General features: G+C 46.2%; 1 protein-coding gene across 2 annotated transcripts in view; it reads right to left on the bottom strand.

Annotated features, from left to right (window-relative positions):
* Nucleotides 1-415: 415 nt before the first annotated feature.
* The window catches only part of LOC309584576 (secretory carrier-associated membrane protein 1-like), a 185,665-nt gene continuing 162,228 nt past the window's right edge, over nucleotides 416-23,852 (bottom strand). For both annotated transcript variants that reach the window (XM_082300662.1, XM_082300663.1), the window contains 3 exons: nucleotides 23,264-23,365; nucleotides 19,727-19,844; nucleotides 416-624 (listed from right to left, as the gene is read on the bottom strand). In XM_082300662.1, the coding sequence (XP_082156788.1) occupies nucleotides 466-624; nucleotides 19,727-19,844; nucleotides 23,264-23,365 (379 nt within the window). In that variant the 3' untranslated portion in view covers nucleotides 416-465. The remainder of the gene's footprint in view (nucleotides 625-19,726; nucleotides 19,845-23,263; nucleotides 23,366-23,852) is intronic.

The raw sequence follows: 23,852 nt of genomic DNA, 5'->3' as shown, positions 1-23,852 counted from the left end.
AGTGTAGCCAAACCTAACCTTCTACATCTCTCAGTCTACCCCACTTATAGCGGAAATAGGGAAAACAGTTCTTAAAAAGAAAAAATTGAGCTAAAGTCCTTTCCTGAAGTTAAAATACCATAGTGAACCACTAAAAAACCCTCCAAATTCTTAATATATTTATTTGATCATTATATACCACAATTCATTCTCAGGCCAATTGTTGAAATTACTTACCCTCCCTAAATAAGGAAAGCTTATTATTCGAAAATGGAACATTTTAAAGAAGCACAGAGAATGGTTATCTTTTTTAAATAAATAAATTTATTCTAAAATAAACAAACACTTCCCATTTTACCTATGCACTGCTGCAGAAGAAACAAATATGCTGTGTGTATTTTGATATATGTTTTAGGAAATATAAATGACTGGAAAAAAAAGTACAGTGGAAGAGAACTGTCGTGATTTTTTAATATTTCTCTACATTCAGTTACTCTTGAACACATTCTGAGCTGCACTGGTTGCTGCTGTTGATGCGGCGTTGGCTGCAGCAGTTTGTACAGTTTTGTTGGACATCACTCCTGTTGCAAACTCTTGCTGAGCTTTCTCAAAACTAGCACCAGTTGTGCGGTAGAGACCATGGACCTAGGGAGGTGGAAAAGCAATAAAAAAAGCATGCTGAACCTTCCATTTCTTGGTAGAGTAATAACAAAGTCTCAAACATGAAGCAGAGCTGTGTGGTGGAAAAATCTGGTTTGTTCATATGTTTGGGAGGATCCGAAAATGAATAAACAGGTTTTTTTTCCCCCCACAAATTCTACAACTTCTGATTGCTCTGCTGTGCATGCAGTTTGACTGTAGGATGCCTGTACCTTTTTCCAAGTTTGTGTGTGCTATCTACTGTCTGAAACAACATATTTAAAAACACAAATAGGCTGTATCCTTAGCATAATGCATGCTAAGCGTGTATGTTAAAAGTAACAGCAGGAAACAAAAAGAAAAAATATTTTTGAATCTACTGTGTCAATAACATTCTGGTGAACTTTTTTATATATTAAAATTTTAGAAATCTTAATTTTACTGATTGACATGGTTGCAAGTACCTATTAAGTTAAGCTATGACTGAACATTTGTCCTGGTTTCTGCTGGGAGAGTTAATTTTCTTCTCAGTAGCTGCTACAGTGCTGTGTTTTGGATTCAGTATGAGAAGAATGCTGATAACACACGGATGTTTTGGTTGTTGCTGAGCAGTGTTTGCCCTGAGTCAAGCACTTTTCAATGTCTCATGCTCTGCCAGGGAGGAGGTGCACAAGAAGCTGGGAGGGAGCATAGCCAGGACAGGTGACCTGAACTGGTCAAAGGGATATTACATACCATGGAATGTATGCCCAGCATATAAACTGGGAGGATGTAAGGCCCCAAAAAACCTTGCTCAATGACACTTTTAAAAGGACTTTCAATTGTTCATGTACTCTGAGTTAGAGGCATGGGAGAAATACCAACAAGATATTCTCAAGGGGTCCAAAAAAAAAAACTTTACTGGTAACTGTAGAAAATCAAAGAACTTTTTGGCAAAAGGTTTAGAGCAGCATTCAATCAATATGAAATACTTCCCAAAGCATTAACTTAGCCCATTCAACTTAGCAAATTCCAAGCCTGTTCGATTTTAAGTTACTCAAAAATTCAGAGAAGATGGAATTAGAAGAAGAAGAAAAAGAAAGAGAGAAAGACAGAAAAGATATAAAAAGGAACAAACATAGCTACCACTCCTGGTTCCAGCAGTGTTCAGATAGAAACTCCAATAGGAGGTAGGGTCATGCTAGCCGCATGTTCAGCCTTAAATACCCCTTGGTCTTCCTGGGCTCTTCCCCCAGGAGGGACTTCCAGTCATTTGGCAACTCAGGAGCTGGGTTAGGGGCTCCAGAGGTGGGGTGTGGAGCATTGCCTCTGGTGTGCCAGTGATTGGCAGCCACTGCAGGGCTGGGATACAGGCTCTAGGGGTGGGGGGTGCAGGGCAGTGCATCATCTCACCAAAGGCAAGGCCTGACCTGCCCCTTCCCCTCAAATACGCACCTAAAAATGTTTCAAGACATCAGTCTTCCCAGTCTCTCACAGGGGTGTTGGCCAGGAGGGACTGATTGCTGCTCGGGGACTGGCTGGGCCTTGATTAGTGGGTGGTGAGCAATTGTATTGTGCATCACTTGTTTTTCTTGAGTTTTATTCCTCTCTCCTTTTCATTACAATTATTATTGTTGTTGTTATATTTTATTTTGTTTCAATTATTAAACTGTTCTTATCTCAACCCACAAGGTTTAGATTTTTTCTGATTCTCCTCCCCATGAGGGGTATGGGGAGGACTGAGCAAGCAACAGCTTGTTAGTTACTGTCTGGGGTTAAACCAGAACAACATTAAAAGTATAAAATATCCCAATAATGCAGATAAACATAAACTATACTAATGTGATGATCAATTGCTCTATATAATAAAGGTATTAAACAATATGGCTTAAAAGCTCTAGTACAAAAAAAGCCCAACCAAACCTTGAATAACTTCTGAGTACTGAAGTCACTGGTATTGGATGGCAGTAGAGACAACAGCACTTTGAGGTGCAACCAGGTGGATGATCTGCTCAGCCTGGTGGCAGAGCTGAGAGTGGAAGTAGAAAGGCTAAGAAGTATTAGGGACTCTGAGGAGGACATTGACTGGTGGAGCTGTACTCATTCATCCCTTAGACAAATGCACCCACTGTCCACATCACAAGAAGCAATAGATCCCCTACTGTCTCACCACCAGGCAGAAGGAAGGGACCTTGGAGATGAAGGGGAGTAGAAACAGATTTCTGTCAAGCAAATCCCCTCCCACTCACCTTCCCAGGTACCCTTATGCAATAAGTATGAGGCTCTGCAAGTGGAGGACCAGGGAAATGAAAATGTGAATGAAGGTTCTTCCAGGTTGGAGGGGTCGCCTAGGGCAGAGCAATGTACCCCCTGCATCACAACCACCTCAGTTAAGAAAGGAAGGGTAGTTGTCATTGGTGAATCCCTTCTGAGAGGAACAGAGGGATGGATATGCCAACTGGACCCAACCCATAGGGAAGTGTGCCACCTCCCTGGGGCCCAGGTAATGGACATCACTGAGAAACTTCCCAGCTTGGTATGGCCCACTATTGGCTTTCCAGGTGGGCAGCAATGAAGTCCAACAAGAAGTCTGCGGACAGTCAAGAGGGACTTCAGGGACTTGGGATGACTGGTTGAGAGACCTGGAGCACAAGTTGTGTTCTCCTCTGTCCTGCCAGTAGCAGGGAATGATGGGGCAAGAAACAGGAAGATCATGCAGATGAATACTTGGCTTTGAGATTGGTGTTGCCAGCAGAATTTTGTGGGTTTTGATCATGGGTTGGTTTACATGACCCTGAGCCTGCTGAGAACAGATGGGGTCTACCTGTGTCAAAGGGGAAAAAGGATCTTGGCTCAGGAGTGACAGGGCTACTTAAGAGATCTTTAAACTAGATTGGATGAGGGACAGGGATAAAGCCAGACTCTATAGATATAAGCCTGGGGGGGGCCACACCACTGCTTGAGGGACAGTGTGCTAGCAAGGTCCTTCGGTCGGCCATATCAGTGGAGGCAGGGGATGAAGATCCATACAGCAGAAAGTATGCAGGGATTATTGATGTTAGAAATCTCAGAAGCACCTGTGAATGGTCATGCAGGAATTAGGTCTTCTCCATGCAAAAAAAGCATCAAGGTAATTAGCCCAACTGAAGTGCATCTACATCAATGCACACAGCATGGGCAACAAACAGGAGGAAATGGAAGCCATTGTGCAGCTAGAAAACTATAACATAGTTGCCATCACAGACACAATGGTATGACTCGCACAGCTGGAGTGCTGCAATGGATGGCTATAAACACTTCAGAAGAGATATGCAAGGAAGGAGAGGTGGTGGGGTAGCCCTGTATGTTAGGGAGTGTTTTGGTTGTCTAGAATTTAATGACAGTGATGATAGGGTTGAGTGTTTATGGTCAAGAATTAGGGGGAAGGACAACAGGGTGGATATCCTGGGGGGAGTTTGTTATAGACCACCCAACCAGAATGAAAATGCAGATGAAATAATCTGTAAGCAGCTGGAAGAAGTTTCACAATTGTTAGCCCTTGTTCTTGTGGGGGACTTAAACTTACCACATGTCTGCTGGAAATACAACACAGCAGAGAGGAAACAGTCCAGGAGGGTCCTGGAGTGTGTGGAAGAGAACCTTCTGACACAGCTGGTAAGGGAGCCAAACAGGGAAGAAGCCCTGCTGGACCGGCTGTTTTTGAACAGAGAAAGACTGGTTGGTGATGTGATGGTTGGAGGCCATCTTGGGCACAGCGATCACAAAATGACAGAGTTTTCAATTCTCAGAGAAGTAAGGAGGGGGGTCAGGAAAACTGCCACCTTGGACTTCCAGAGGGTCGACTTTGGCCTGTTTAGGAGACTGGTTGAGAGAGTCCCTTGGGAAGCAGTCCTGAAAGGCAAAGGAGTCCAGGAAGATTGGATGTGCTTTAAGGAGGAAAAGTAAAGGTGCAGGAACAGACTGTCCCCATGAGCCAAAAGATAAGTGAGCGGGGAAGAAGACCGGCCTGGCTGAACAGAGAGCTTTGGCTGGAAATCAGGAAAAAAGAGTTTACCACTGTGGATACTGAAAAGCTTTCAGCAGAGAAAGTTTCCAGCTTTCCAGCATCCTGTGAAGTTTTCCTTTCTCACGCAAGCTAGCTGAAAACAGTTTGAGGTTTTTGTAAACCAAGACTTCATCTCACAGGTGCAAGCTTGTTTTGCAGTCTTGTTATGGTACACTGAAGAAAATATTTTGGAATGGGTGTCATAGCATTCAGCCAATCACTCTGAGAGGTGGATAATGCAGCGACCAAGAGCCTTAGCCATTCTTGCGAACCAAGTTATATAAACAAGTTTGTAATTAATTAAATAATCCCATTTTATCCTGGACTGGATTTATGTCGTTCTTCTCACTGTCCGCGGTACAACAGCGACATCTGGTGACCCGCGACGCATACTACAACTGCAACTGAACTTACAACTCCGAGACGAATCGAAACGCCGCGCATCTCGTTCGGAGGTACGTGCACCCTCCCCCCCCCCCCCCCCCCCCCCCCCCCCGGGGCTGCGGGGACCGAACCCTTAACTGAAAAGGTGGGACATAAATCCTCAAAAGAAAGCACGGTACTTTCTGCCTTCAAATCTGTGATAACGATCGAGGGAGATAACATAAGTGACGATGCTCTGTGCGAACTGCTAAATTGGGCAGCAGAGCATGGATTTGCAGCAGACCCAAACACTGCATTTAGCCTAGAAGCTTGGAAACTGTTAGGGGATAAGTTAATTCATGAGACTGTGTACGGGGATAAGAGCGTAGTCAAGTTGCTCCGTACGTGGGGCATTCTATATGATATCATGCAAAATTGGACAGCAGGAGGAGACGGAAAATAATTGCCAGCCTCTGAGGGGTCGGAGGGTGAAGGTTCTGAAGGGGATGATGAGTTATCTGAGGGGGGACTGACCCAGGACAGCGCGGGCAGTACGGTCGCCGCGCCTCCGATACCATCGGAGACTGAGAAAGTCGCGAAGGCTGCACGAGGATCCTATCCCTCGCCCCGTGATTATGTTCCTCCTGTCTATCCCTCTCCATGCAAATTTGTGATGCCAAAATACCCCTCACCTGCGGAACAACTCGCAAAGGTAACCGAACAACGCAAAGAGTTGGCGGAGCGCCCACACCGCCCCAGCAGCCCCCCTCCCTCCTCCGCGCCACAGATGCCTGCACGGCCGCTTACCGTTAGTGTTGCAGGGCCCGTCATCCCTATGTCTCCCCCGCAACCAGCCCTGCTGCCGCCGCTCGCCCCACAATCGGCCCCGGCGGCGCCGCAAGGAATGCCCGCGTCGCTTCTGGGCGCATCCATGACGCCCTGGACCTCTGCGCCTGCACACGGTGCCTTGGTGCCCTGCGCCAGCACTTGCAGCACCCGGCTATCCAGCTCATGCGCCAGCATCCGGCTATTTTCCGGGTCAGGCACAGATAGTGCAGCTGCCAATGGCGGATATCTTGGCGGCTCTGCGGGACATTTCGCAGCAGCTGGCGGTGCTGCCGGGGGTGTTGCTGCAGGCAGCCACTGCCAGACCCCCACCAGGACGACCCGAGCTGGCTATGCAAACCGGCGCGGCAGCCCCGGCCCCAGCGCCGGCACGGACAGCGGTGCTGCCACAAGCAACAACGTCTTGCGCTGCACTGCCGCGAGTAGCTGCATCGCGACCTCCCGCGCAATGGTCTACAGCCTCCGCTGCTACACCGTCCGCTGGCCCGGCGCCCGTACCCTGCCAGCCCGACGATGCAAGCAGTGTTACTGAGGAAACACCTGCTCCATGGCGGAACACTGAGGCGAGGGCCAGACACCGGCAACCAGTAACACGGCTACCCCAGAACCGTCCTTGGACACTTCCAGAGTGTAAGGTGACTTTGTGTCCAAAAAACTCAAAGCGTTTTTGGGAGGTGGTCAAACTGCAGGCTCTGGAAGCGGGAGATTGGACTTAATAGAGAAAGTAGGGATGCCTGAAGATGAAAAGGGACCTGAGCGGGTTGTTACAGTACCTCAAGGTGGTGTACAGGTAGATCAAGGTGAAGTAACGGTAGATCAGGGCGATAGTGAGCCCTCAGAGGGTGTTATTCAAGGCTTTCCTGTGCAGAAGGCCCTTCCTCACTTGCATCAGCCTGACAAGCATGAGATTATTGCTTGGAAAGTGGTCCAAGATTTACAATCCAAAGTGGCACAATATGGTCTCGGTTCTCCTGAAGTCATGCAGGTTATTAGAGTGCTGAATACTGAGCTGCTCTCTCCATTTGATATTAAGCATTTAAGTCAGGTGATATTTCAACCTGTGCAATATACAGTTTTTGAGAGCAACTGGAGAAGGACGGCTGAAAAAGCTGCAGCTGGGAATATGCAGGTGCCTCCAACTGATCCCAGACATGGAGTTCCAGTAGATGCTCTTATGGGAGCTTATTTCTTTTCTAATCCTGATGTCCAAGCTATCTGGCATCCTCAGGTCCTTGAATAGGCTCAAAGGATTGGTATGGGAGCTTTATTAAAAAGCATAGACATGGCTGCTCCTAAAACACGATATGTGAAAATATCACAGGGGCAGAGAGAGCACTTTTTATCCTTTGTGGAAAAAATTGCTGCAGCCCTCGAGAAGCAGGTTGAAGATGAGGCCGTGAGGCAGCTGTTGTGCAAATAATTAGCAAGAGATAATGCCAATGATGAGTGTAGAAAGATCATAGATGCTTTGCCAGGAGAACCCACACTAACAGATGGTTGAAGCCTGCTCTAAGGTGGGATTTGGGGATCATAAATCTGCTGTGGCTGCAGTTTTGCGGCCTATCCAGGTAAATTCTGATCGTGGAAAAAGGAAGCCTAAGGTTGAAAGCAAGCAGAAACAGACTAGATGGAAGCAGAAAGAGAACAGGGGAGGTGCTCGCTGCGAGAGATGCGATAGGCCAAGTCATTGTGAAAAATACTGTGAATCTATGTACCATGCCAATGGTCGACTTTTGACACGCTAGGGAAACATGAACAGGAGCACAAGGGGGAATTGCCCTCTGTCCTGGGTTGCAGTGTATTCTATTACCATCCTCAGGAGCTGTTGAAACCAGGTGAGGCAGTGTTTCCTTGCCTCCTCCCCCCAGACTATCTTTCTGTTAATTGCCCATCATTGTCCTGCTGCCTGACTCAGAGATAACTCCCTCTGGACTATCTTCTGTTAATGAGCCTAATCAATACTTGGCCTCATGACTCATTACCCCATTGTGAGATGTTCCACCCAGAGGGAGGAACCAAGCATCCCATCGTGGATATAATCTGGGACTCTGAACACCAGAGACAACCCTTCCCACTGGATTTCCAGAGAACAGGAGCTACACAGCCACCATTGGACTTTCTGAAGAAGAGCAGACTCTTTTACTACAGGATCACTGCTTCAGAGGACTGCAGCCACCATTCTACCAGACTGCTACCACCACCCTGCCTAACAGGGTGTCAGGTTGTACCTTGACTCTGTCAGTTTGACAGTGTTTTCTTTTACATTTTTTCCTTTTCTTTAATATCCATTAAATTGTTATTCTGACTTGGTGCCTCCCACTGGTTTGTTTTCAAACTAGTACACGTTCAGACACAAATACTTCCCCAGGGCATGGCACGGACACAGGCCTACTCAGCCAGTTTAGAGGCAGCACCCAGGGATCAGCCAGGATGGATGTGCACACCGCAGAAACAGTCATCTTAGAATCCTGTCATGTTTATAAGGTTCCCTTGGATGCATTCGGACCCCTAGGTCAGGGATTTAGTGCATTGCTTGTGGGAAGATCTAGTGTCACCATTCAAGGGATCTTTGTACACCCAGGAATCATTGATGCTGACTTTACAGGCCAAATTTGTGCTATGGTTTCCATACCCACCCCCCCATCACTATTCCCAAAAAGACTAGAATTGCTCAACTTGTGCCTTTAAAGTCGTGTGTTCCTAGGACAGAACAATGAAGTCGTGGATATGGTGGCTTTGGATCTATGGGACTTCCACAGATCTTCTGGACTGCAGACATCTCTAGCCAAAAGCCACAGATGACGTGTACCCTAATCCTGCCAAATGCCCAGCTGCCCAAGATCCAGCTCCGAGGTTTGATCAACACGGGCGCTGACGTGACAATCATCTCCTTCTCTGCGTGGCCTCCTATGTGGCCTTTAGCCCCTGTGGGGTCGGCCATTGCAGGGGTGGGAGGAACCACACAGAGCTATTTAAGTGAACGACCTGTAGTGGTAAAAAATGCAGAGGGACAAACAGCTACAGTTCGTCCCTATGTCGCTGCAGCTCCTCTTAATCTCTAGGGATGGGATGTATTGGCGGCCTGGGGGGTACAGATCAAGACACATTTTTGATGGGAGTCACTGTGCTGAAGGGTGCAGAGTATCCTACGCTGCCTTTGCGGTGGCTAGTAAACAATCCTATCTGGATTTCCCAGTGGCCCCTACCAAAAGAGAAATTAGTCGCCCTTCATGAGTTGGTTCAGGAACAATTACAACAGGGACATCTTGAGCCTTCTACTAGTCAATGGAACACTCCTGTTTTCGTGATTAAGTAAAAATCAGGGAAATGGAGATTGTTACAGGATCTCCGAAAAATCAATGAAGTGATGGAAAGTATGGTGGCATTGCAGCCTGGTATGCCCTCACCCACCATGATCCCAACAGGGTGGGAAATCCTGATCATTGATTTGAAGGATTGCTTTTTCACTATTCCTTTACATCCTGATGACAAGCCAAAATTTGCTTTTACTGTGCCTGCAGTTAAGAATGCCGAACCTGCGCAGAGATATCAATGGAAGGTTCTACCTTGGAGCATGAAGAACAGCCCGACTATCTGCCAATGGTATGTCTCTCAAGCTTTGTCCGGAGTCTGTGAGCAGATATCAATGATATCCTGGTGGCAGCATCCACCCAGGGCGAGCTGCTGAGGATACAGACTCTGCTGCTCGATGCTCTGCATTCTTATGGATTGCAAGTGGCTCCGGAGAAAGTTCAACAGCATCCTCCTTGGAAATATTTAGGAGTCAAAATTTTGGATCAAACTATACGACATCAAGAGGTGCAATTCTCGGGTTCTATTAAGACCTTGAATGATGCTCAGGAATTGCTGGGTATCATCAATTGGTTACGTCCTTATTTAGGGCTAACCATGACACAACTTTCCCCACTTTTTAATATTTTCAAGGGGGACCCCGAGTTGAATTTACCTCGGAAATTGACTCCTGAAGAGTGACGAGCGCTGGAGGAGGTTCAACAGGCTGTTTCTGCTCGTCAGGTTTATCAAGTGGATCCCTCCATTGACATCACTGTTTTCATTACCACTTCAGATTTTCATCCTACAGGAACCATTGTTCAATGGAATAAACAATGGCCCGATCCTTTGCATATTCTGGAATGGGTCTTCTTGCCTCATCAGCCAAAAAAGACAGCACCCACGCTGTTTGAATTGATTGCTTGTCTGATAATCAAATGCCGCCAACGGTGTTTGCAATTAATGGCAGCGGACCCTGCAACAATTGTTCTTCCAGTACAGCAGGAACACTTTGAGTGGAGCCTTACTAAAATCACTCCTTTGCACAGTGCGCTGCAAAACTTTTCGGGACAGATTGCTTATCATCTGCCCAGCCACAAATTACTGCAATTGGCAAAATCTACAAGCTTCACCTTGCGGCCAAAAAATAGTCGGGTGCCAGTGCAAAGACCCACCATCTTCACAGATAGGTCCGGGAAATCTGGGAAAGCTATTGTTACCTGGAAGGAGGAATCTGAGTGGTAGGTGCTGGAAGGCCATGAGTCGGGCTCAGCCCAGCTGGTTGAACTGAGGTTGCCATGGCTTTTCAGCGGTTCTCTCAGGTACCTTTGAATTTGGTCACTGATTCTGCTTATGTAGCAGATATAACCCAACGCTTAGATTGTTCACTTTTGAAAGAAGTCAATAATGAGGCTCTATTTTCATTGTTGAAAACTTTGTGGTGTGCAATTCAAGCTTGAGTGCGCCCATGTTACATTCTGCATATTTGAAGTCACATCAGTTTGCCAGGTTTCATAACAGAAGGTAATGCCAAGGCTGACATGCTAGCTAACCCTGTGTGGGTAGTACCTCAGCCTGACAAAATTGCGCAAGCCAAGGCATCGCACAGTTTTTTCCATCAAAGTGCACATACCCTGCAGAAGCAGTTTCACTTAACACCAACTGAGGCTCGGGACATTGTCAGCGCTTGTGCTGACTGTAACGGACTTGCTGCACCTCTGCCATCGGGGGTAAACCCCAGAGGCCTAAAAGCCTTGCAGCTTTGGCAGATGGATGTAACACACATTCCTGAATTTGGCAGATTTAAGTATGTGCACGTGTCTATTGACACTTTCTCCTCAGCTATGTGGGTGTCTGCTCATAGTGGAGAGAAAGGTCATGATGTCATTGCCCATTGAAAACTGGCTTTCTCGATCTTGGGCATGCCTTCTTCTGTGAAAACCAATAATAGCCCTGCCTATGTCTCACAGAAGATGCGGCAGATTTTGCACCTATGGGGTGTGAACCATACTTTGAGTATTCCGCATTCTTCTACTGGCCAAGCCATTGTTGAATGTGCTCATGGCACTTCGAAGCATGTTTTGGAGAAACAAAAAGGGGGAATGCATGGAGAAACCCCATAGAGTCGACTAGAAAAAGCTTTATATACAATTAATCATCTTACAGTGCCACCAAATTCAAATAATCCTGTTATTTTGAATCCTTTTCCTTCATTGCAGTCTTCAGGCGAGACGCACCTGCCTCGAGCAAAAGTCTGGGTATGGGACCTTGTCTTGGGGTGACCTTATGATGTGTATCCCATATCGCTGCCTATGCCCAGAAATTAATTTTTGGGTCTTTCTATGCCTCTAAACTGAGCCTGAGATGGGCAAGGAAAAAAACCTGAGCAAAACTTTCTCAAAGCAGTTTGCAGCTTGTTCAAGGACACAAAAAGATAGCAGGGTTTTTTCCCCCAGCTGGGGCAGGGGAGCGAGGAAGCACCTGGCTTGCGGCTTTCCAGTCAGCTTTTGGCCAGTTTTTTCCCAGTTTCTTGTTCTCCGGAGAGAGGCTGAGAGTTGAACTTTTCCTTCTCTGGAATTTCGGATTTTCTCCTTTTTCTACTGGACTGCTTGATTGCTGGAAAATCAGAGCACATCGGGAGGACTTTCCACCGGGCACAGAGGGCCTGGCCCTGGGCCAAGCCCCAGCTCCGAGGAGACCAAAGGGAGGACTTCAACCCTTTCCCAGGTTTTTCCTCTACAGCGAAAGATTTTACCATTTAACATTATTTTCCTTTCCCGTGTGTTTGTTAAATAAATAGTTTTATCTTCTTCACTTTCCTTCGAGGAAAATTTATTTTTTCCCGAACCTGGTGGGGGGAGGGGTGGTTGTGCCTTCTCTCAGAGGCATATATATTTCTAAATTTGGCCAAACCGGAACAAGGCTTTAGAGAGTAGCAGCTCCAGGTGTAGCCGCTCCGGGAAAGGAACAGACAGGGGTCTTACAGAGCGGCGGCCAGAGACCAGGGCGGAGTCCAGGGTAGCACGGTTCTTCGGGCTGGCCGTGAAACGACCGATTAAAGGCACAGTAGCACCCGTCCGCTCACTGTGGGAGTTGCTGGACTCAGCAGGGAAGGAAGTTACCCCTCCGACGTCTGAGGGAGAAATGGCTGCGAACGCAGAAGCAGAGCCGCCCGACTCAGGGGGCGGGGCACAGGTGGGCCAAGGAGAAACAGGCGGTCCTGGTGCCCGGCCGGAAGAGGCAAAGCGCACCCCCCCTCTGCCGGACAGCGGAGCAACATCCAGCAGCGAAGCACCTTCTGCGGTTTCATTGTCTGCAGAGACAGAGCCAGCCGGGGCTGCCGGGGGTCAGCCCCAAGATGGGGAGAACCACCAGGAAATGATGCAAGAAGTAATCAAAAAGCTTGCTGACTTATCTACACGGCAAGACGCGCTAGAGTCCAAAGCTTGTGATATTCCACCATCAGCACCGTGGCGTCCCGTGGCCCCACCGGTCAAGTTAGCACTCAAAGCTCCTACGTTCCCGTCAGGAGAATCAGGCACAGTGCCTACAGCCCCTCCCTTCCCGCGAGGGGAGGTGCAGCCGTCGTTTCCATCAGCCCCGACGAAGAAGACTGACCCATTGCAAAGGAGATGGAATGGAGTTATCCGTGATGCAATCATTGAGGGTGATTGGCAAGCAGTGAATGCCCTCGCTTGCCCTGTACAGATACAAGGGGACACTGCAAAGTGGGAACCCCATGACTGGAAGATCTTGCAGCAAGCCAAGCAAACAGTCACCACGCATGGCTTGAGGTCTGAAGCTACACGAAGCATTCTGCAGTTTATCTTTACATCAGATGTCCTGTGTCCGAATGATTGCATTAGCATCGCACAGTTGTTATTAACCCCTTCACAGTTCCTGCTCTCGGAGCGAACATGGAAGAGGCTAGCACAAGAAGAAGCTAGCAAACATCAAGGTGACACACAAGACCCACTGTATGCACTCCAAGCTGACATGCTAACTGGGAGCGGAGCTTACGGGGCGATGGTGATGCAGCTGACCATGCCCGTAGTCATTCAACAGTTGTCACAGACTCTTGCCCACAAAGCCTTGTTGTCAGTACCTGAAAAGAAGAAGTCTCCCCCGTATGCAGCAGTCCGACAGGGGCTGTCAGAACCATATGGTCAGTTCATTGACCGTTTGTCAGCAGCCTTAAAGGATGCAACTGAGCTCTCTGAAGAGTTCCAAGAGCAAATGTTCCGAACACTTGCCTTTCAAAATGCTAATAGGCAAACTAAGACAATTCTTGCCACGCTGCCCCAAGGAGCAGGTGTAGACGAGATGCTCATACGTGCTACCCGTGCGGAACAGTCATCTCAAATGGCTGCTTTTACTGCAACACTGCACAATGTGCTGCTAACACAGGGACAAGTCATCGCCGCAGCACTGACCGGAGGGGCGCAAAGGAAAAAGGGGGTGAAGGCTGCTGGCCTACCTCCTGGTCCCCAGACAGGCAAAGTAACCTGTTTCCGATGCGGTGAAGAGGGGCACCTGAGGCGTACTTGCCAGAAATCGGTGTGGTGCCACAACTGCAATTCCGGCAACCATGCCACCATGGCATGCCGTCGTGCGGGAAACGGCCAGCACAGCGCGATGGGGTCTCGCACCAGGACACAAATGAGCGCCCCAAAGAGCCACGAGTCAAGTGCAACCCTGGTGGATTCCTTTACCAGAACCAGCCAGCCACCCGAGGGAGCCTTGGAGTGGACGTGGCAACCTCAATAGAAGTCACGCTGATGGACCGCCAGGTCACCCTGATCCCAACTACAGCCAAGGGCCCCCTGTCATCGGCCCTCGTCTGGGTGGCCTACTCATGGGGCGGTCATTGACCAGTCGGCAGGGAGTAGTGGTGCTCCCTGGAGTCATCGACGCCGACTACACCGGTGAAATTAAGATCATGGCCTACGCGCTGCAACCACCCATGACTATCCCGCAGGGCAGTCGCATTGCCCAAATCGTCCCCATTCCCCTAATGACCAACGGAGGAATCAGCAACAACAATGTCTGCGGAGACCATGGTTTTGGGTCCTCTGGGTTCGACATGTTTTGGACATTGAACTTGGCCCAGAGACCTCAGCGGCAAGTGATCCTGCCAAGGGGGGCAGAAGCCATCAAAATACAGCCGCTTTTCGACACAGGTGCTGACGTTACCATAATCAACCAAGCGGTATGGCCACCTGGTTGGGGACTGGAAAAACCAGCAGCCACACTGGTAGGGGTGGGAGGAACACAAATCCCCCAAGTAAGTGCGACCCCAATTACCCTAGAATTTGAGGACAATCAAACCATTGTGTGTCGCCCCTACGTTATGAAGCTGCCTCAGACCCTACAAGGCCTGATCGGACGTGACATCCTCACGCAGCTAGGCCTTGTGCTCACCACAGACCAGCATTTATGCTGATGGCCGCTGCCGATCAGGTGCCCATACGGGCTCTCACCTGGTTAACAGATGACCCTGTTTGGGTCGAGCAGTGGCCAGTAACAGGCAAAAGGCTGAAGATAGTAGAACAACTTGTTGCAGAACAGCTAGCAGCAGGACACATCAAGCCGTCGGTCAGCCCATGGAACACCCCCATCTTTGTGATCCCAAAGAAATCAGGAAAATGGCGCCTCCTTCATGACCTTCGCCAAGTGAATGTGCGCATGCAAGCTATGGGGGCACTGCAACCTGGGCTACCAGCTCCAACAATGATTCCAGAAGGATGGCAAATCACTGTAATTGACTTAAAAGACTGCTTTTTCACAATCCCACTGCATCCAAAGGACACAGAACATTTTGCCTTTACAGTGCCCACTAAGAATCGCAGTGAGCCTGCTAAGTGCTACGAGTGGGTTGTCCTACCCCAGGGAATGAAAAATTCCCCCACGCTGTGTCAGCTATATGTTGACTGGGCGCTCCATCCGATTCGACGACGTTACGCAGAAGCACTCATCTACCATTACATGGATGACATCCTGATAGCTACTGCCACAGAGTTCTCAGACCAAGAGATGCAGTGGGTCAGAGAACACTTGCATAAGACTGGATTAGAGATTGCCCCCAAGAAGATCCAGCAGACTGCACCATAAAAGTACTTGGGCTGGCTCATATCAGATTCACAAATTAGGCCCCAAAAGATCGAGCTAAACACAGAAATCTCCACGCTCCATGATGCACAATGGCTGTTAGGAGATCTGCAATGGGTCCGTGGGGTCGCGGGAATCACAAACGCCGACCTCGCCCCCTTCCTGCCATGGCTGCACGGGACGAACGCTGTCGAGCCTTGAGAATGCTCCCCAGACCAAGCAGCGGCTCTTGCCAAAGTCACAGATAAGCTACGGCACGCATGGGTATCACACAGAGAAGGAGTTCAATTTGCCATCCTTATCACCCTGATCAGTGCAGCAGGTTCACAAGCCATCATCCATCAATGGCAAAAGAAAAAGGGGGAGGACATCCGGATTCTCGAATGGATCTTCCCGCCGACTCAGCCACGCTTCAGACTGCAGTCCAGGGTAGAAATGGTGGCGTTTTTAATCCAAAAGAGTTGTGATCGAGTGGTGGAGTTGGACGGCAGAGAGGCAGAGGACATCAGTATACCAGTCCAAACAGGGGACTTGGAGTGGATGCTACGCCATGCGGAGGCACTGTAGGAAGCTCTGCTCGGATTCACCGGCGTGGTCCATAACAAGCATCCACAGGGAAGGCTGGCGTAGTTGCTGGGGCGCTATGAGTGGCTGGACTGCCCGCTGAATGTAGAACGGCCAGTACTAGGGCGCACAGTGTTCACGGATGCGGGGAGGAAGACAAAGCGGGCCGCCTGTGCGTGGAAAGAGAATGACCACTGGAAGACTAATGTCATAGCGGGAGAATCGGCCGACAGCCTGCAAACACTCAAACTGCACGCCGTGATATGGGCCTTACAACAGTGGTCAAAAGAACCGGTGAATGTAGTCAGCGATTCCCTGCGCCGTGATATGGGCCTGACAACAGTGGTCGAAAGAACCGGTGAATGTAGTCAGCGATTTCCTATATGTCGTTGGAGTAGCCCAACGGATCCATGATGCAGAAATCCGGCGTACCAGCAACAAACATTTGGGCAGACTGCTCATTACATTGGGGCACACCCTGCAACAATGGACACACCCCTACTGTATCCTGCACGTTCGAAGCCACCAGTGGAACATCGGGCTGGGAGAGGGCAATGCCTGTGCAGACGAGGCGGTGACCTGTGCCCCCATAGTGCATCTCCCGCCTGCGAACACTTTTGAGCAAGCCAGATGTAGCCATGATTTGTTCCACCAAAATGCAAAATGCAAAATCTCTGCAGAGACAGTTTAAGATCCCATTGACAGAAGCGAAAGGCATAGTGTGGGCTTGTCCCCGCTGTAGCCATCACGGCCCTGGGTTGGGTGTGGGAGTTAACCCCAAGGGTCTGAAAGCCCTCGAGCTCTGGCAAATGGACGTCACTCATGTCCCTGAGTTCAGTCGACAGCGCTATGTCCATGTAACAATTGACACTTTTTCATACTTCCTGTGGGCTACCGCTCAGACAAGAGAGAAGGCATTGCATGTAGAGCGGCATCTGGTCTCGTGCTTTGCAGTAATGGGGGTACCCAAAAAGATCAAAACGGACAATGGGCCAGCATACACTAGCAGTTGCCTAGCAAAATTTATGCAGCAGTGGGGTGTAGAACATATCACGGGGATCCCACACTCGCCCACTGGTCAGGCAGTGGTAGAGAGATCATAGGGGAATATAGCAGGCCCTTACAGGAATAAGTGTGTCATACCGTAACCCTCGAACGGGTTTGTGGGAGGGTCCCAGCCCAGTGCTATTTAACGGCTGAGGATATATGTGTGTTTCCTCCCCAGAAGGACCATTGTGGGTGCCCAGTAAGTGGTGCCGTGCTACGCATACAGGACCCCGAAGTGAGAAGGTGCAGTCAGCATCAGCTCCTGAGGAAAGTGACGCCACTACTTCAACAGCTGGAACTCTGGGACCTCTGTCCCGAGAAGCCTTGGGAGAGGCTGCAGACGTGGCTGAGTGAGGGAGCTGAGGACTTCCCAGATCCACCACTGTCCGTAGCAGGAGAAATAGCGAGACCCTGGGGTGAATGTGACAGCTGCCCTGGGTGGTTGCTAGTGACTTATGGTGGATGTCAGGGAACCCTCTCCAAAGGCAAAACCAAGAAGGGGAGTTGCATAAATTTTTGGGTATAGCACCAGACACAGAGGTAGAGTGAGAAATTGGTTTTTGACTGTCTTGAGACAGGAGCATTAGCGGACATTTTCAATCAGCTGTCCGCCCATTTAGATCAAGTGAAGGCAGTTAATTTGGCTAGCATCTATGTTTTTACCTGGTGCTTCAGCAGCCAGGGCTCACGCTATGTTGCATAAACTTGCTTGCTAAGAGAGGGATAAGTTAAACATAACTTCGCAGATGCTTGATAAGCTAAGCGCAGATGTTACTAGTGTTAGACATACAATATTACAAAATCGAACAGCCATTGATTTTCTACTACTAGCTCACAGCCACGGCCGTGAAGATTTCCAAGGTATGTGCTGTATGAATCTTTCGGACCACTCCGTCTCAATTCACAAGCACCTCTTTGACCTCCAGAGGGGCCTACACAACCTTCGGGAGACAGATGACCCTATTGGAGATTGGCTTAAGGGTCTGGGTATCACTGGATGGCTGCATACCTTGGTAGTAGAAGGCTGTCGATTGCTATTTGTAGTTATAAGCTGTTGCAGAAGTACCCCTGACAGGGCCTCAGGCTGAAGATAGGCTTGCAAGGCACCTGCTAGCCGGCAGCCTTGAACAGCTGTGGGAAAAGGTATACACTGGTCAGCTCCCCTGCTGCTTAGAGGCTTTCTCATGGGAAAGGGACGTGAACTTTGAAAAAGTATAACTTGGTGTAAGTGAACAATAAAAGGGGAGCACGATGTTCAAATCATATCGGTGTTCGTGTCGTGACTCTGGCTGGGTTCCCCTGCGCCTGGGACCCCCCCCTGCAATAGGCTTGTATGAGGAATAGTGTGGCCAGCAGGATCAGGGCAGTGATCATTCCCCTGTACTTGGCACTGGTGAGGCCATACCTCAAATCCTGTGTTCAATTTTGGGCCCCTCACTACAAGAAAGACATTGAGGTGTTGGAGTGTGTCCAGAGAATGGTAATGTAGCTGGCGAAGGGGCTGGAGCACAAGTTTTATGAGGGAGCGGCTGAAGGAGCTGGGAGTGTTTGGCCTGGAGAAAAGGAAGCTCAAGGGGGCTCTCTCCACAACTACCTGAAAGGAGGCTGTAGTGAGGTGGGTGTTGGTCTCTTCTCCCAGGTAAGAAGTGACAGGATGAGAGGAAATGGCCTCAAGTTGTGCCTGGAGAGGTTTAGATGAGATATTAGGAAAAATTTATTCATGGAAAGGGTTGTAAAGTATTGGAACAGGCTGCCCAGGCAACTGGTAGAGTCACTGTCCCTGAAAGTGTTCAAAAAACATGTGGATACTTGAGGACATGGTTTAGTGGTGAACATGGTGATACTGGGTTGATGGTTGGACTTGATGATCTCAGAGGTCTTTTCCAACTTTAATGATTCTATGATTCTATAAGTGTAGCAAGAAAATTCATGTGACTTTTTTTTTGTTATAAATGTCACCAGATCATATCTGAGTATACATGTTTTTTGAAAAGAATCCAGATTTATGTGGTAGAAAGAATGCAAAAAAAAATGCTCACCATACATATTTCTCATTTGTTTTTCTCCTATACCTGAGTATTTATGCAAAAAACAAATAAGGAAAAAGGAAGTTTCTACCTTACTGTAAATGGGCCAGTAGAGTTTGGGTACATGAAGACCTTTAAGTGGAACTGTAACTGCAGTTGAATTATTAGAATTACCAGCACATCAGCAGCAGAATTATCAGTTACATTTAATTGAAACAACATAAAACACTTACTAGCACATTATTATCTAAATTTAGGCCTTCTGGATGGAAATTCACAAAAAGGAACCAAGGGAGAAAAGCATCTTTGAGTTTTTATGCTATGCAATCATTAATTGATAGCAAAATGTTAAAATAATCCAAGCAGAGAAATAAAAATCCTCTTTCAAGGTGCTAGGCATCTCACTCTTCTATTGATTTTAATGGGAATTATTTTTATAAGAGCTGAAACTTAGCAATCATTTGAATCATGCTTCACTCAGCCTGATGAATCACCACAGATTTGAAAATTGCAACCTTGCATCTACAAGTCCTACCTTAGTGTCCAGTGCATTCACCTATCCTTTCATTGTGGGCTCACCTCCCAACTTCTCTTATTCAAAGCTACCCTTCCCCATTTTAGTTTGCAGAAACAAGTGCACTGTAAAAACAGCATTTCATAACTCCATGACAGTATGAGCAAAAAAGTACTACTGAAGCACAGTTATTAAAAGGTAAGGCACAGGCACATGCCCAAGAATATAATTTAATCCCCATTACTTTGTGAGAGAGTACCTCTCAAGCAGGAAAGCAAATTCCAGAACATATAAAACAGAAGAGGGGAATAATAAGTAACTTACCTTTTTAAACATAACTAATGAAATAACAGCAGATGCTGTGAAAAGTGCAGCTATGATTGTCATCATAATGCCAACAGGGATACTCTTATTAAGACTAGTAAGAGATGAAATCCACCCACTGAAGGAAAAAGAAAAGAAACTTGACTAGCACAGCACATGAACCATTCAACCACAGGTATCCACATCAAGGGAAGCTTTATAACATCCTGGTTCTGATCAACTGAATATTTTTGAAGAAAAACCCATGAAAATTATATATGAGCATATTTCTGTTCTATAAGATTTTACAGCTTAGTTGCCATTTTTCCCAATGCATGCAGTGAAACTATAAGGAAAATTTTAGCAAAGATGATTATCCTTCAGGAGAGCTGTGAAGAAATTAAGAGAGACATTAGAGTTGCTCATCAACTTTTTGGGGGTGTTTTTGGTTATACTGTCATTTCAGAATAATTTAAGACTACATAACTTTGTGGAAGAGAAAACATCCCTAAAAAGATAGCTTCTAATTTCTTAAAAAAGAAAACAAAAAATATGGCACACACAGAGAGCTTTTATGGGGGAAAATTAATTTCGCTGTAACCACACAGTGATGCTTTCTCAACTGTGGTTAATATAATTTTTTTAAGTAGATAGTATCAGATTAATTAAGAGAACAGATTGCTATATCAGTATTACTTCAAATATTTCCCCTTTCTTCAAATTTGAAACATCAACATAAACTTGAAGTCACAAAGAGCAGGTTGCCTTAATAAAAACAACACATTAAGACAGAAAAGATTCTTTCACCAAAAAGAGCAAAAAATTTCTGTAAACCCAAACAACCTTAAAACTTTCTTCTACTTGTTTCAAATTGCTTTGATACCCCCTATGTTCAATTGGACTCTAGCACAGAACTCCAAAATCAAAACTGCAATTAGCATCTGACGATGATCTGGCTATTTTTCATACCCCTTCCCCAAGTATCCTTAAAAGTACACATGCCATACTTGGAGAGTTGGTTCTCTAAAATCACTTTTTTACTTTGTTCATGTCAATCAAGGTATCTACAAAAAAGCAAAATAGCAGCTTTGAGAGCAAAACTAATTAACCAGGATTTTCCCTTATACTCCAGTTCTAAAGCAATGATGTTTATTTCTGCCTTACGTACATTTGGAGGTTAGCAGAAAACCTCTGATACACAGAAATGTCATTACCCAGGTACATTATTGCCAGTTATCATGCTGTCAGCTGGCTACTACAACCATGCTTTTTGTTAATTCAAATTTGTTCTTTTGGTTTTTTTTCCAAGAAGGGTGAGTGATTCCCAATAGCTTTTCCTTGTAAAATCTTAATATTAGACTTTGAAGCTTCAAATAAAGCTATATCTATGTCATACATGAAATCCCTATTTGTGCTTGGTCTTTGCATATTAAGTGCTTTAAATAATTAATTTTGAGTTAATTATTTTTAAATTGAATGTTACAATTAACCCATCAGCCCAGGTACAAAAATCCAGTTCCATTATCAGTGTTTCCATTTGTTTAAAGTTTATTAATAGAGTTGCACCCTTCCCAGTTAAAATTTTCCCAGTTAAAAATCACAAACTTGCCACTTTTCAAGCTACAAACCACTGGTACACCATAAGAGTTACCTTTCCTGTGTTTACTGTATACTTTTACAAGTGTTTTGAGGTGTGTTGGATGTATTTTAATACTTTTTGTAGGTGTTTCATTTGCATTTTGATTCCAAGGCCAACCCCCCCACCCAGTCTTAATAGCCAGCAGCTATTTTTAGCTACAGAGCCATTACTCTGCAGGCAAGTTCCATGGCAACCTGAATACCTGAATTTTAATGAAGGTATTGTATTCCCTTATCTCTAACTGATACCACCCCCCTTGACAACGATGAGCCATTGGTGGACGGAGATGATCCATCAAAGGGAAAGCACCAATCGCCTTGGACCGAAGGGGCGGGCTGTGGGCGGACTGGGGGCGGAGCAAAAGCTATAAAAAGGATGAAGCTGAGAGGCGGGCTCTCTTCTCTCTTCCCCTCTTGCTCTCTCCATACTAGCTGTGGGAGACATCGGTGCTGGGCATTAAAAGCCTTACCCCTTTTAAGGGGCTTTTAGTAATTTTTTTTAAGTCAACCCAGCACTGCAAGTTTTTTTCTCTATCTGAGGTCTAGTGCTGTCTCAGCCAGAAGATCTCAAATCCCTGCGCTCCTGGGGCATACCATCTACCGAGCCATAGGATCCCAAATTTTTATATTTTTTTTTTAAATTTCTGTAATTTTTCAATCTTTCTGTTTTCAGTAAATTAATCTTTTTAAGAGTTGTCTCATTTCTCACATCTACATAAAAAAGTTCAAGTAAAAGCTTATATATTTATAAGCATCAAAATGAAAAATCAACTATTACCAAATAAGAAGCTGACTTGGACAAATGAACTTTTCAAATACTATCAAAGATATAGCACTATATTCACCCAAATACATTGTTGATTAATTCTTCAAATTTTAGCAATAAACTTTATTAATAAGTATATTAATATCATTAGAAATAACAGATGAGAAAAAATAATATTCAAACAGTAAATTATTACAGCCTAAGTTATTCTCATTTTTTCTAAGTTTTGCTTATTTCTTTATCCTAAATATAGAGCAAATAAGTTCTCCACATACCACTAAAAGGGGAGAGGTAATAGATAAAAGAGCAGTTCAAAGTGGCTGAGCTGATTTTGGCTGGGGTAGAGTTCATTTTCTTCCCAGTGGCTGGTATGGGACTGTGTTTTGGATTTGTGCTGAACACAGGGTTGGTAATATAGAGATATTTTTGTTATTGCTGAGCAGGGCTTACACAGAGCCAAGGCCTTTCCTGCTTTTCATACTGCCATGCTGGCAAGGAAGTTGGGGGTGCATGGGAGGTGACATGGCTGGGACAGGTGACTCCAACTGACCAAAGGGATATTCTAGACCATGTGATGTCATGCTCAGTATATAAAGTGGGGGAAAGAAGGAGGAAGGGGGGGACGTTTGGAGTGATGGTGTTTCTCTTCCCAAGTAACCATTACGTGTGATGGGCCCTGCTCTCCTGGAGATGGCTGGACACCTGCCTGCCCATGGGAAGCAGTGCATTAATTCCTTGGTTTTCTTTGCTTGTGTGCGTGGCTTTTGCCTTCCCTGGTAAACTGTCTTTATCTCAATGCACGAGTTTTATAGCTTTTACCATTCTGATTCTCTCCCTAATCCCACTGGTGGATCAAGCAGCTGTGTGGGCCTTGAGGGCTGGCTGGGGTTAAACCATGACAATGGTTTACATTGAAAGACAAAATTTTGACCAGTCTAATAACAGAAGTATCTCACACTCTTGGGGATATGTTTCACATAATTTTTCTAGCTAAGAGCACTCCAAAAATGCTTTTTTGAGTGCTAAATGTAAGAATTCCAGTGAACGCAAGAATATTTTATCTTTTAAAAACATGAACTGGTTTGCAGTTGCTATATCAAATATGAGTGTTTGTCTTACAGACAGTACAATGCTACAGAAAACAGAATACTCACCAGTTTCCCCATCTTTGGAATCCTGCAGCTTGAAGTACATGTACAGCAAACTGACAGATATATACAAAGAAGAACACAAAGAACCTGAATGAACTGTCACTCCTGAAAGAGGGGGGGGGGGAAAATTAAAGCAGCCAGGAAATTTATTACTTTTTACAAATATTGTAGTACCAATCTAAATTTTTTCTGCATTAACTAAAGGAAAAGTGCTTTTATAATTTATTGATGGTGACTTGAAATACCAGTAATTCTGTGGTTTTGTAAAATGTTTATTTATAAGAGCTGTTGCTACTTCAATATAGTACTTTTGCCACTTGCACCTCTCACAGAGGTGAGAATAACATCAAGATACTATTCCTTAGTGTTCTGTTCAGCACACAGCAGGGTCTCTTAGACTAATACAACTTGTGCTACAATGCATAAAGAACAGAAGTCCACTCTACTTTTAGACTAAAGTTCACAGTGCATGATGGGAAGAAAATATTTTACTTGTAAGAAGCAATAAAAACTAATATGGAATTACTGTAACAATGCAGATCAGAATACTGAAGCAGTTGTTGTTTCAAAACAAAATATACAAGATATGTTT

This window comes from Coloeus monedula (assembly GCF_965178545.1).
Source record: "Coloeus monedula genome assembly, chromosome: W".
NCBI lineage: Eukaryota > Metazoa > Chordata > Aves > Passeriformes > Corvidae > Coloeus > Coloeus monedula.
Note: the sequence above shows the minus strand (reverse complement) of the source record. Positions and strands in the feature narration are given on the sequence as shown.